This window comes from Elephantulus edwardii, unplaced genomic scaffold (genome assembly GCF_000299155.1).
Source record: "Elephantulus edwardii isolate Elephantulus edwardi_28Jun2011 unplaced genomic scaffold, EleEdw1.0 scaffold00037, whole genome shotgun sequence".
In the NCBI taxonomy this organism is placed as follows: domain Eukaryota; kingdom Metazoa; phylum Chordata; class Mammalia; order Macroscelidea; family Macroscelididae; genus Elephantulus; species Elephantulus edwardii.
In genome coordinates this window covers 4,286,337-4,300,514 of record NW_006399787.1, presented here as the reverse complement: position 1 = coordinate 4,300,514, position 14,178 = coordinate 4,286,337, and the positions used below count along the sequence as shown (strand labels likewise).

General features: G+C 40.1%; 1 protein-coding gene across 7 annotated transcripts in view; it reads left to right on the top strand.

Moving 5' to 3' along the window:
* NRXN3 (neurexin 3) overlaps positions 1 to 14,178 on the top strand; it is a 2,203,380-nt gene that overhangs the window by 1,648,773 nt on the left and 540,429 nt on the right. For all 7 annotated transcript variants that reach the window (XM_006884638.1, XM_006884641.1, XM_006884639.1 and 4 more), the window contains one exon: positions 9,063 to 9,244. In XM_006884638.1, coding sequence (XP_006884700.1) covers positions 9,063 to 9,244 — 182 coding nt within the window. The remainder of the gene's footprint in view (positions 1 to 9,062; positions 9,245 to 14,178) is intronic.

Here is a 14,178-nt window from a genome sequence, read left to right as displayed (position 1 = left end):
CCACCAGAGCTCCAATGTTAAAAGAATTCAATGCTAAAAGAATTATAAATTACTTGTGTTCTAGAAATGAGTTGTAGAACTCTAACCTTCTGTATTAGAGACCAGGGAGCTTTAATGGCTTAGTGGTAAGGAATTGTGCCACCAATGCAGAGGTACATGGTTCAAATTCTCTAGCTGCCCCATCGGAGTAAGATGGGTAATCTCTTCCTGTGCAATTTACAAGCCTCTGAAAACTCTTTGGGGGGGTCAGCTATGGATCATTGCCAACTCAGTGGTACACACAATAACATTTTAGAGACAAGCATTCAGTTCCCATCAATGTTCTTACTTTATGTGCATTCAATACTCATGAAGGCTTCTCTGTTGCTATGATGTTGGACAGGTTTCAGTGGAATTTTCCAGACTAAGGTAGACTAGGAGGAAAGTCCTGCAGGTCTACTTCTAAAAACAAGCCAGTAAAATTCTATGACTCTGAGCAGTTTGATGTTCACCTGACCATGTGGGTAATACAACTTTGACACCATTTTATTAAACTGTTTATGAAGGTCACCATGAATTGGGTGTTAACCCAATTGCAGGTAACAACTAGTTGACAGCATTTATTATCCAAAAAGGAATGTGATACCCTCTCACAATAGCTAAGGTGTAGAGATGGGACAAATCATGCAATAATCTAATTAAGAGGAATTGGGGAACATTCCTTGGGCCATCAGTTATAGAGTATTTGAGCTCACAATCTTCATTTGTCCTTTTCAAAGTCACGTATTTTCAGTCTTTGTTATGTGGTGTTTGTATGACTAACAGATAATTTTAATAGCAACAACCAGATATACTGATAGACTGTATTTTATGTCATTGATAATCCACTTCTTTTAGCATTTGTAATTTAAAAAGATGGGGAAACTCAATGAAATGGTAATAGAATGACAGAGAAAGTAAACAAATTCTTTGATGTCAGGAGATTTTACTGAGGTCTTTTTAAAAAAAATTTTTTTTTATTATTTTTGTGTGCGTGCACCGTCAAATCAGATCTGACTGGTACAGGAGGAGATTTGTTCCTCCTTCCCTGGCAGAGCATCTGGTGGATTTGAACTGTTCACCTCTGGGATTGTAGTTACAGCTCCTTGCCACTAGGCCACCAGAGCTCCCCCGAGATTTTACTGAGTTTTATACAATGTTCAGAGAGTTTGGTACTCAATACCTCACAACAAGAGGTTCTGGCTCTGGCGATGTTGTCTGAAGGGTGTTGTGCTTTAACCGAAAGCCATGCCTCTCTCGAGCTTTGAATCTACCACTTGGTCCAAGGAAGAAAGAGGGACAATCTCTTCTCTGACACTTTGCAGCTTTGAAACTCAATGAAAAATCAGCTAAGCTCTGATTCTACAGCAATGATGTCTTGTAGTTTCTTTACAATGAGGGATTGTGTTATGAGTAATTTATTATTCTGCCTGCTCTACACTTGACCAGAAATTGTTTGTTGTTACTCTTTGTACTGCCAGGTGGTAACCAACCCAAAGCTGATCCTCCACCATGTTTTCAGAGTCATGGGATGAGATTGCCCACCTTTCTCCCACAGAGCAGCTGGTGGTTTTGAACCTTGTCCCTTCAGGTTCACAATGCAGCTCCTTACCAGTGGGTCACCAGAGCTACCTACAAATTGTTTAGTTCTCTTCAAATTTTATTCATGTAGATCTTCCTTAAAAGAAGCTTCCAAAACGTGTTCCATTTTACCACCAACAGGAAATTTTTTTGAGAAAACTTGCTTTTGAGTTATTTTTTATGATGGTTTGGATCTATGTTTTGTACTTTAATGTAAATATGCTACCATTTTCTTTTAATGTTTTGCTAGATGATCTTTCTTCTAGAATTATTTAATGGGAGAATTATAATTATCAAATTATCTACTGTATTTTATAATTAAACTTTCCTTACTTCTCATATATACATACACATGCACTTCCACACTACATACATATATTTTGTCTTCAAAGCTATACTGTTTTTAACAGGTTCGTGTGCATATTGTTGTTAGTAATCTCCTCAAATATAATGCTATGTGAAAATATAATTTAGACAGCTCTGGCGGCCTAATGGTATGAAGCTGCACTGCAATCCCCAAGGCTCCATCAGCTGCTCTACAGGAGAAGGATGGCCAATCTCCTCCTGTGCAATTAACTTCCTCTGTGAAAACCCCCTGGAGGGTCAGAGATGGGTCTGTTCCACGTTCACGGTACATAACTACAACAACACTGGCCTAGCAGTAAGGAGGGGTACTGCCAACCCAAGGGCAGAAAGTTCGAATCCACCAGGTGCTCTGCAGGAGAGAGATAGTCAATCAACTATCATGCGATTTACAGCCTCTAAAACCTGGAGTGTCATCTGTGACAGATATCTGACTGGACAGATTGTAACAACAATGATATAATTTAGGTGGTTTCCTAAAGCTGTAATAGGAATACCTAAATATAAATAGGAACATGATCATAAAGGCAGGACAGGAAATTGATAAGTCAAAGAAACTATAATAACAACTTCCCTCAAAAAAGTTCAAGGAGTCCTTAATAATGAAAAATTAAGGTGCCATCAACCATTAAATTTTAGCAAAATATGCCTGTTTTTAAGAATAGGTTAAGATCCATATGACTCAGCTACTGAACTGCTGGGAATATACCTTAAGGAAAAGAGAACTGAGTCACAAACAGAGTTGTACACCGATATTCATAGCAGCATTATTTACAATAGCAAGAACATGGAAACAGCCCTACTGTCCATCAACAAATGACTGGATTGAGAAATTGTGGGATGTTCACACAATGGAATCCTATGCAGCACTCAAGAGCAACAACTCTGAAAAATACCATATAATGTTGGAGAGGATAAAGGGCATTATGCTAACTAACTCAGGCACATTTGAACAAATACTGTTGAAGACAATTATTGTAAAAAGAGAAGGGTAGCCAGTAGGATGTGTATTAATATCTAAAGAAGGGAAGGGAGGGGGCAAGGAGACTGAGGTGGAGAGGGAGAAGAATCATATAGGGTTGCAGAACCTGGTGGGTGGAGGGAGGGGCAAAAAAACCCAAATAAAAACAATGTACATGAATGAAACACAATATAAACAAATTACTGTGTGCAAACCAATAAAAATATGAAAAAAAGAATGGTTGACTCGAGAATCGTGTGAATTATAAAAAAATTATATTCTCCTTGAGAGACTGTTGATCATCCATTTAATCAGGTTTTTTTGTGCAATTACATTAAATTTAGCCTCACTGGAATCTGTTCTGCCCCTTTCTCATGCCAAATTACACCCCTACACAAGCAAGAACAGCAAAAAGCACACCAAAACATACATCTACACACCCACCTACCCATCTCTGTCATATCCCTATTAGCACCCTCACAGTAAATAGCCAATTATGGATAGCAAGCCAAATCCACTATTTGGTGCTACTGAGAAGGAAAGTTGTTATGGGTTAAATAAATAGCATATCTTGATGACTATTTTAAGACGGGCGGCATCCCTTTATCTTGATTAGTGGTGACAGTGCAAAGATTTGTATTCCTGAAATACTGTGCTGGGTAGAATTTAGCAAAGCAATCTCGGCTTGTTGCAAACTTGCAAATCTTATAGTGTTAAGTGGCCGAAATGCCATCATTGCAATTTTTACTTCGGTTAAACTGTTCGCTTTTCGCTAGCAAGCAGGAAATTTTCATGGTTTTGATTGTTAATAAATGTTGTATGATCTTAGCACCAGCGTACTGAGCACACAGTGTGGACGAGCGTGCACAAATGCAAGGCTCGGGGGAGAGATCATGTGATGTGATACCCCATGGCTCTGAAATGAAAAATCCTTAATGGATTAAGGATGGTTCTAATTGTTCGGGCGACATTTTCTAAAAAGTTAATTTTCAAGCTACATTTCAAAATAACAAAATTAATCTTAAAACAAGATACTGTAAAGCAAAATAATTTCACGGTGCTTGGTGCTCCTGTGATTTGAATAACTTGACAGTAAATGCAAGAAAAAGAGTGGACTTACCTTTAAAAGTCAAACAAGATAACAATAATAAGAAATAAAAAGAAAAATAGTAAAAAGTTCTTAGAGGAGAATCTTGAGCTTGTTAACTTGTTTTGAAGCCGAACATCAAGCTACGGGACTTTTCAAGGTCCTTGTTATCTATGCACCATTTGATTTTGGCAGTATGACCATTAGGGAGTTTGCACAGCTAACCCAAGGGCTGAATCTCCCTTGAAGGTAAAATCCACCACGGGCTCTGAGAGAGAAAGATGGACAATCTTCTCCAGGAGATTTACAGCCTCGGCAACCCAGTGGAGGTTCAGCTACAAGTTGATTCCAATTAGACGACAATGAGAAAGATTCACCATGACTAGAAAATTCAATACCTGGAACTGATGTGTTAGTATTTATATAGCAGAACAAGCTACATGCCCACTATTCTGTGTCTTTTATTCCTCTACGACCTGTGCATTTCAAATCATGTAAACCCAGTGGTATACTGCATCTGGAGAAGCTAATGCAATAAAATACATTTGTCAAATCAGATTTTTATATCCATTTCTTCCTGTTCAGTTTGTCACAGGGAGTTTTGGGTATTTATTTAAAAATGGAAGTTACCGTGACGGTGTATATACATCTTTAAAACTCTTTTGACTTTCATGTTGGATCTCTGAGAATTACTAAACAGAGAAGTGTGAAAAATGAAAGCACAGTAGGTTTTCAAAGTGATTTTTATGGTCGCTAAGCCAGAGTAGCTTTTGAAACCATGCTAGATTTGGGGGACTTTAATTTGGTTTTTGTTCTGCATTGATCTTAAAAGAAGATATGAAAAGAATCAAATGTGGCCATCACTCCATCACTGAAATAGTTTATTGATGTTATGTATTAGATAATTATATTAAATTTTGTTTTGTTTGGAGCAAAACAATCTGCTGCCGGCAGGTTGGTCAGGCTGGATACTCAAAGGCAGTGCCACTTTTTAAGTCAGATGTTTGAGTCTTTGTTTGTGAATACATAGAGTACGGTTATCCAGTAAAACCTCACGTAGAATTGTTGTGAAGATTGAGCAAACGAATTTGAGAAGGCTTTGGAAAATAGGAAATGTCATGCATAAAATTTGCTCTTAATTTTTTGACTGATCATTTTGTAGTGACAAAATTATTGAATGCTGTAGTATAAGTTGATTTTTAGAAGAATCTATTCTCTTTTTAGGATATATTCTAAGAAGGGGTAATAGTTTATAAATTGCCACAAAATGACAGCTTGATTTGCATTTTGGGGGGAGTCTTATATGTAAATCACTGATTAACCTTCAGGTTTTCAGGTAAGGAATAAAGAGAGTATACCCTAGGAAAAGGGCTGACTTAAATTCATGACAAAGAGAAAGATGTTAAGGGTAAATCATTATATTCACATTTCTAATTTTAAGTCACTTTGAGAGTGTTTATGGATAGTGAGAAATGAACGTTGATTAATCATAAATTTTCCATACCTAATCTCAAAGTCTACAGATGAGTATGGAGGAGTATATTGGCTTTCCAGGAATCATCCACTAAGATTAAGATATTTATATAAACAATACCTGCATGGATTGGTATGTTGTAATTGTTGTTGAGTGCCGTCAAGTGGCACAGCGAGGAGAGTCCTCGACGCTTGGGTGCCTTTCATCCTCTCTCCAGGTTCATAGGATTTCTGGAAGCAAGCTATTATGGAAGTGGATGCCACTCCTGCTTCCAAGCTTGTTTTAATCGGGGAGCAACACCCCACTCTCTGTCTGCATTTGGTAACCAACCATTAATTCAGTTGACACATCAGTGTCACAGTGTTCAGCCTCACAGCAACCACAAGTGACTGCAATATGGCAACTTGTACACCAGGGCTATACGACCTAGAGGGATGTGCATTGGTATAAGTTGTTGTAATATACAAACTGAATATTTTAGAGTAAATAGAATAGTGACCTTTCAAAGAGAACACATTCAATTCTGTTATAAGAATATAATGAGGTCTAACGCTTAAAATGCTTAGGGAGCTCTGGTGGCCTCGTGGTAAAGGCCATGCTGCAACTTCAAAGGCTTGATTTTGAACCCACCATTTACTCCACAGGAAGAAGATGGATAGTTTCCTCCAGTGTGATTTATTGTTTCTGAAAACTTGTTGGAGGGTCAGCTATGGGTCAGTTCCAACTCAACGGTAATCAACAACAACGCTGCTCAAAAATGGCTGGCAGATGGCATATATTCCTAATTCTCAGCAGATTTTTCTTTCTAAATGAGGAGCATAAGTCATTTATTTTTCCTTCAATGAAATTTCATGCAATATTCTTTGTAAACTAGCAACATTTGAGATTTATAGTAGATGGTACACATACATGAGTGTTTGCTGGTATCGAATGTTGCTTTAAAATAGTTCCAAGTGTTGGAGGATATTCAGTGGAAAACATACCAAAAAAATCTAGTACTAAATGTTCTTAAAACTTTGAAATGAGCAATGTGTGGAAGTACTTACTATGGTGGTGGTGTTAGGTGCTGTTGAGTCAAGTACAACTCATAGTGACCTGTGGACAACAGATCTGAACCCTGTCCTATCCTGTAACATCTTCATCATTTCTGACACACTTGAGTCCATTGCTGCAGTCACTGAATCAACGGATTATATGGATAACATATGTAAAACCATAGAGTCTACAACAGCATAGTCTATTCTGACTACACAAAACCATAGAGGCGACCATGGCATCATCTCTTCTGACTGTTGTTGTTGTTGTTGTTGTTATGTGCTGTCAAGTGACTCATAGCAACCATATGTACAAGAGCCCTAAACTCTGCTCTGTCCTGTGCCAATCGCACTGTCTCTGACACACCCATCCCGATCACCCCAGTCACTGAATCAATCCACCTCATAGAGGGCCTTCCCCTCCTTCACTGTCCCTCCACCCTCCCAAGCATGATATCCTTCTCCAAGAACCGGTCTCTCCTTACAACATGCCCAAAGTATGTCATACAAAGCCCCAGAATCCTTGCCTCCAAGGAGCAGACTGGTTTAACCCTCTCCAGGATGACTCTGTTTTCTTGGCAGTCCATGGTATGTTTAGTACTCTTCTCCAGCACCACAGCTCAAAGGCATCAATTCTCCTTCTATCTTTCCTAGTCATTATCCAACTCTCTGTTGCATAACAAGTGATTGCAAAGACCATAGCCTGTATCAGGCACACCTTAGTCTCCAAAGTGACACCATTGCTCTTCAGTACTTTGGCGAGGTCCCTAACAGCAGACTTTCCCATGGCAATATGTCTTTTAATTTCCCGGCTACTGGCGAGAAGAGTGTTGATTGTGGAGCCAAGCAGACTAAAGCTGTGAACAATCTCAATCTTTTCACCATCCATCCTGATACTGCCAATTGGCCCAATGGTGAGAATCTTTGTCTTCTTGACATTGAGCCTCAATCCATATTGAAGGCTGCAGTCCTTGACCCTCAGCATCAAGGGCTTCAGGTCCTCCTCAGTTTCAGCAAGCAGGGTTGTGTCATCTGCATAACACAGATTATTGATAGATCTTCCACTAATCCTAATGCCACACTTCTCCTCACAGAGCCCAGCCTCTCGGATAATCTGTTTTGCATACAGGTTAAAAAGGTATGGAGACAGGACACATCCCTGGCATATGCCCTTCCCAATTTTGAACCTATTCTGACTACACAATCTAAATGCTTTTTTACTAAATTCAGATTGAACTTTAAAGTACAGTTATATGTTCTTTTTTCAAATTTAAGCTATGCAACTATCTCTTTCCATTTATTTTATATTTCAAAATTAATATGCTATTAACTCCAGGCTTATATTTATAACAGGGAAATTTGTCATAATTTAAAACATCATTATTTTGAAACTTTCCCCCTGCTTCTTGGTCTTTTAAAATTAGTTTGAAAAAGCAGGTGCACATGGATTTTTTGTTGTTCTATTCTTTGCTGTTCTGTTGGAACTGGCTCGTCCAGCAGGTTTTCAGCGGTGGTGAGCCACACTGGAAGGAGATAGCCCGTCTTTCTCCAGTGGACCAATTGGTGGATTTGAAACACATGCCTTTGGGATTGTGGTGTAGGTAAACATTACCACTCTGGGGAGGGGAGAAATCCATTTTGCTTTTAAAAGACTCAATTGTGCAAATGATTAACATACTCAGTTGGTATCCCAAAGGTGTGTGGTTTGAATCTACCCAGAGATGCTCTGAAAGAAAGGCTTGATGGTCTACTTCTAAAGCATAAACCATCACAAACCCTATGGAATACTACTCTGACACACTGAGTCACTGTGAGTCAAAATGACTTGATGAGAACTGGTTGGTTGGTCTTTTTTTTTTTTTTAATTACTTTTGTTACTTTTTTCCTTGTTAAATATATTTTTTAAAAATTCATTTACTGTTATACGTGTTGCTTTTAAAGCGACCGTATTGAGACCTTCTGAGTTTGCCAGGCAACAGCTTTTTTTTTTCTTCTGTAGACCCATACCATCTGCTGCTTCTTCTGAGGTGGTAGGTGGTAGGTACAGGCATAAAACAACTGATACCTGTAGACCTCATGTCACCTGTACTTATGGGAGACATTCCTTGACCTGCTCCTCCTTCCACTAAACAAGATACACTGGTAACCAAGACAGCAAGGACAGTTTTCTATCTGAAACCCATCCCCACTGTGATACGAAAGGAATTCTGCTAATGTGGAAGTCTGAAAAACTATTCATCACCATGTACAAAAGATCTGAAGCACAGCATGTATTTACCCTCTCTCTACAGCAGAACAGATGATGCTTGAATGTCTCACCCTAACATCTGCTATGTTTGTGACCCATTGTACCCTCATCTTTAATTTGAGGAGATGGTAACAGCCTTGCAAGGTTTTGGATGTCATTGCTCTCCGTGACTAAACTCTGTCACGTGGGCCCCGTTTTCTCTGTACATTTGTTCTGGGCAGAGTCTTGGCCTTGTGGCTACAGATGACATACCACAGTCTAGTATCCTGATGTGCCCGTTCTCTTATCTTTTGCAGCTGGCGCTACATACATCTTTGGGAAAAGTGGAGGCCTCATCCTGTATACATGGCCAGCCAATGACAGACCCAGCACCCGCTCGGACCGCCTGGCCGTGGGCTTCAGCACCACTGTGAAGGACGGTATCTTGGTGCGGATCGACAGCGCCCCCGGCCTCGGTGACTTTCTGCAGCTTCACATAGTGAGTACCAGGCTCGGCCTGCATTCTCCTACCTTCCTGTGGCCCTGAACTGCTGAGCCAGAGAGATTTCAGGAGCAGAACATTGTAGATCGGCACAGCAAGTGTGTGTGTTAATATAAGTCTCCTAAATGGGTATGAGCCCGATCTAAGGGCTTGTCTGTGTGTATTAATCCTGACCGTTTCAGATGTAAACCATGCAGTGCAAAGAATGCCTCTGGGAGGCAAAATAAAAATTCTTCCTTCAGTTTCCCGCATGTGAAGAGGAAGAGAAATCTGTCCCTTCCCAACTGTGTAGATTGGCCTCTGGTAAAGCGTCTAGCTGACTGTTTAGGTGTAAATTAGAGCTTTACCTAGGGTGGTTTCTTTTAACCTGATGCAACAAAACCGCCTTGAATGTTAATGAATTCTTAGGCTCAGCATTGATACACACACACACACACCCAAAGACTCAGATAGCAAACTTTTAGGGGTGATGGGTTCTGTCATCTCGTTTAGAGAGCTCTGGTGGCATAATGCAGAGTTACGGTGCTAATGCGAAAGCCGTGAGTGGTTCTTCAGAGGTTTGAATCCACCAGCTCAGCTCCTCCATGGGAAAAAACAGAGCATCTCCTTCTATGCGATGCGGAGCGTCAGCTATGAGTCAGTTCAACTTGATGACGTAGAGTTAGAGGAGTCGTCTCCTCTGCAGCTATTCAGCGTTGCGCCGAGACGGTGAAAGAAGTCATCCACAATATGTGTTAACAGGTTGTGATTGTATGTTAGTAAGACTTTTTTGACCCAAATAGACTGCAGGCTATCCTTTGCCCTCCTCTGACCTAGGCTACAAGCGTTATTGGGGAAAGCTGCAGATCGCATGATAAATACCGATAACAAGAAGGGGCAGTAAGATAAATTCAAAGAGAGTAAAATCACCAAGTGGTGGTGTAATCTGGTGTATTGTGTATTGTGTTTCCAGTATACATATGCCCAATAAGACTTTACCCTCATTCACCAAAGATCATAAGAACACAGTGCAATTCTAGGAAATGAAAATGATTTGGAGGGAAAAATTACTTCGTTATGAGGATAGAAAATATTTTTATAGCAACAATTAACCCATTTTATCACCTGTGCAGTCTGCAGCTAAGAAAGTAGGCTACAGAAGGGTCTGATTCTCATCCATAAGCACCCAAAGTGCAGCCAACAAGAGCGGAGAGAGGCACTGTTCCCATTAGTTAGCTATGACGGGTAGAAAGAATGGATTTAATTTGGAGCGGTAAGGACTCAGTTTAAATCGTAGGGGAGGGGGAGGCAGTTAAGCAAAAGATCACCCAGGGATTTTCACCAACCTCCAGAAAAGGAAGTGAAGGAATATTTAGAAAGAATCTTTGTATCTGAATTTGCTAACGGACAGGTCTACCAAGGGAAGCAGAGAGGACATAGCACGTCTGGCCCCTCAGAGCAGGAAGTGGCTGACTGGAGCTGCAAGCAGCAAATTAAGAAGCCACTGCCCCCTCTCCCCAACAGTTCCCATCTCCAGCAACTGCTTTGATAAGATGCTGTGGAAATGTGAACAGCTTGAAGCTTGAGGTTTGTGCTAGTAGCTTGTCTGACCTCAGTGTAAGCCAGAGCAGGCCAAGACTCTGCTTAGAAGGCCAGAGGTCATTTAAGTAAATATGTGGAAGAGTAGTGATGGATAGACTTGTGAACTTGAAGTCTCCTAGGTGTGTCAGGAACAATGACATTTGGAGTCTGAGCATAAGCATTGTAAAAGCCATGCTAAAGAGCAAAAAGAAAGACAGCCATAGTTCATTCCGTTTATCTTTATTTGGCCTCTAAGAACCATCGTGATTTACAAAACTCTGTGAGATTTATATTGCATTTAACTTAATGACTCTTTCATGGCAGCTATAACTAGGCTATTATTACCAGCTCACTTGAATTCTCATGGTGATTTATCTTCTTTTTTTGTTCATTGTGACTTACTGAGAAAAATAGGATTGGAGGCATCCCTGAGCATCTTTTTTGAGTTGATCATGTACTGCCGTTTTCTCTTACCCTGTCCCCTCCTTCTCCCCTTGTCCTCCCCACCCCCCTTCCCAATGCTTTATGGAACTCCTCTACTTTTAAGAGAAAAGTCTTTTATTTTCTGCTAGGCTGCTTGAAATTGACAGTCTTTTGTGCAACATTGATATGAGGACACTAGACAGTTCTGCAAGGAGCCAGACCATTCTAATATATTGAATTACACTAATATTCTGCCAATATTTTTAAAAAGTTTTTTCATTGAATCATATTTTTTAGTTAAAACAGTACACAGTTACTTAATTTCTTTTTGTGAGCTGTCTAAAAAGAACTATTAAGACTGAACATAGTTTAATGTTACTTTTGATTTAAGAGCAAAATTGCCAGAACTTTTAAATCAGCTTGTATCGAGTCTGCTTGGACACCAGTTAGAAATCCTAGTCGTGCTGCCATCAGTGAAATGTTCCAGGGTCTCCCCTCTGATTGTCCTTCAGAGCTTGTAATCTGATTGTTTGATGTCTTTACGGGATCAAAAAGGAAACACGCCTTTCTGGTATTATTCTGACATATGTGTGGCCTTATAAGCATGGAACTGCATAACTGGTCTGGAAATTTGAAACCTTCTGAGTGAATCATCATGAATGAATACACTGAGTAGAGGCTTGAAACCAAGCAGATCACTCATCACACTTGGAAGCAACAGAATCCAAGTAAGAAGACGTGATGACATCGGCTTAGTTTTTAAAATTTTTGCTTTCTTTTTCACATTAAAGTGGCTGTATCAGGAAAACAAAGGCATGGTTCCATAGTAAGGCAGTTTCTAGAGCTCTGGTATTGTAGACTGCAGAGAATTGTGTTGCTGATTCAAAGGTGGTATTTGAATCCATCAGCTGTGTGGGAGAAGATGGATAATCTCCTCTTGAATGAGGTACAGTCATGAAAACTTAGTGGAGGGTCAACTAGGAGTTAGTTCTGACTCAATAGAAATGGGGTGAGGTGAGAATACTTTCATAAGACATTTACAGTCTGTTAGAGGGATATTGTCTCTTGTAGTTCACTTCTTTTTACTAAAGAAAATGACTCAAAAAGAGCCGAGCTTAGGGACCACTAATAAAGTCGAAGGCAGGCAAAAGATTTCATTCTGCCTCTTAGGTCATCTGGAAGAGAAACTCACTAGGGATAAAAGGAATAGTGTTCACAGCCATGCAGAACAGACAAAAGCATCCCAGAATCTAGAACCAGGGGAGGAAGGGAAGAAAGTTAGCAGTGTGTCTGCAGAGAGATTGATCCAGAGGTAGCATGGCTCCAAAGTCGAGTCTTTCCTAACAGATGTTCGTTTTGGAAACAGCAGTAATTTGGCATTACTTCTAAGTGATATTCAACTAGTGATATTTGTAAAAAAAAAAGACATTTAATCTCATAATTGGTCTATGAGTGTGTGTATTTAAGACACAGTTTGTGTTTTGAATATGTCATGGATTGCCAAAAGAATAAACACGTCTGACTTATAGAAAGTGCAATCAGAATACTCCTGAAGAGGCAAGGAGAGTTTCTCTCACCGACGTTGGGCATGTTGTTGGAAGGGACGAGTACTTGGCAAAAGCATCATCCTGCGAATGCTAGAGGGCCAGTGAGAGAGAGGACGCTCTTCAGTGGGATGGTGACTGTAACACAGTCACAGCAACACCGAGCTTGAGCAACGTGGAGATCATGACAGGGCCACTATTAGGCATAGTTGGCTCAATTAACAATACCAAACAACGACACTATGTTGAGGAATCTCTGGAGTGTCTTTGGGTACTTCTGTTTTCACTCAAAACAGCATCTTTAAAAGAAGGGGAAATGCTCTTCCAAAAGCACCAGGTAAAGTGAGAGCACACTAGAACTTTTAGAATAGCTCAGCTGCCACAGAGCCAGACAGGAATGGCAGATAGAGCTCATTTTCACTGCCTGATAGTATCAATTTCAAGCTTTCACAGGATATATTTGAAAGGACAGTGGGTAAGACTTGTCTACTACAATGTCTACTACCTCTAAGATGTATGTTGGAGAAGGTGCAGCCACAGTGCTCCTTAAAGGCAAAGATGAAGTTTCATCTCACATACTTTGGACATGTTGCTAGGAGAAGCTATTCCTTGGAGAGGGATATCATGCTTGGGAAAGTGGAGAGATGACAAAAGAGAGGAAGACTCTCAACTGAGTGGATTGAACAGTGACTGTAACAATGAGATTGAGCATTTCAGAGATAGTTGGGGTGGCACAGGATAGGACAGGATTCATGCCTGTGGTTCATAGAGTCACTATGAGTCATACTTGGCTCAACAGCACCTAACAGCAACAATTACCTGTGCAAAAAACAGGCTTTGTGGACAAATGCTACATACTTACCAGTCCTGCTCTGGGCTACACACTGTCTTCCTTTATATGCTTGGATTTGCCCTTGTCTCATCTTTTGTCATCCTTAAATTCCCATAACTAAACTTGCCTTGGGAAAAGAGGTATCTCATGAAAGGTATATTCCAGTGGGGTCCATTAAGTCATACACTAAAATGGCAACACCAAGCCACTGCCATCAAGTCAATTCTGACTCCCAAAACCCTCTTGGGTGGTGGTTGCCTATCTTTTGTTTTGAAGAGCATCTGATGAATTTGAACTATTGACCTTTTGTTTAGCAACACATTGAACACTATATCTTGTTGTTGTTACATGCCATCAAGTCACCTGCAACTCATAGTGACCCTATGTACAACACTATATACCACTAAAATATTTGTTTAAAGCAGTTTGTCATGTTGAGATATTCCTCTTATCGTCTAACAGATTTCTGTGTAGATGGTTGGGAAGAAAAGAAATGAGCCTGGCTAACTTGGGCATATAAAACATTTTGGGGGATAGAAGATGTGAGAGGAGAGGGCTTGAACTGGACAAAA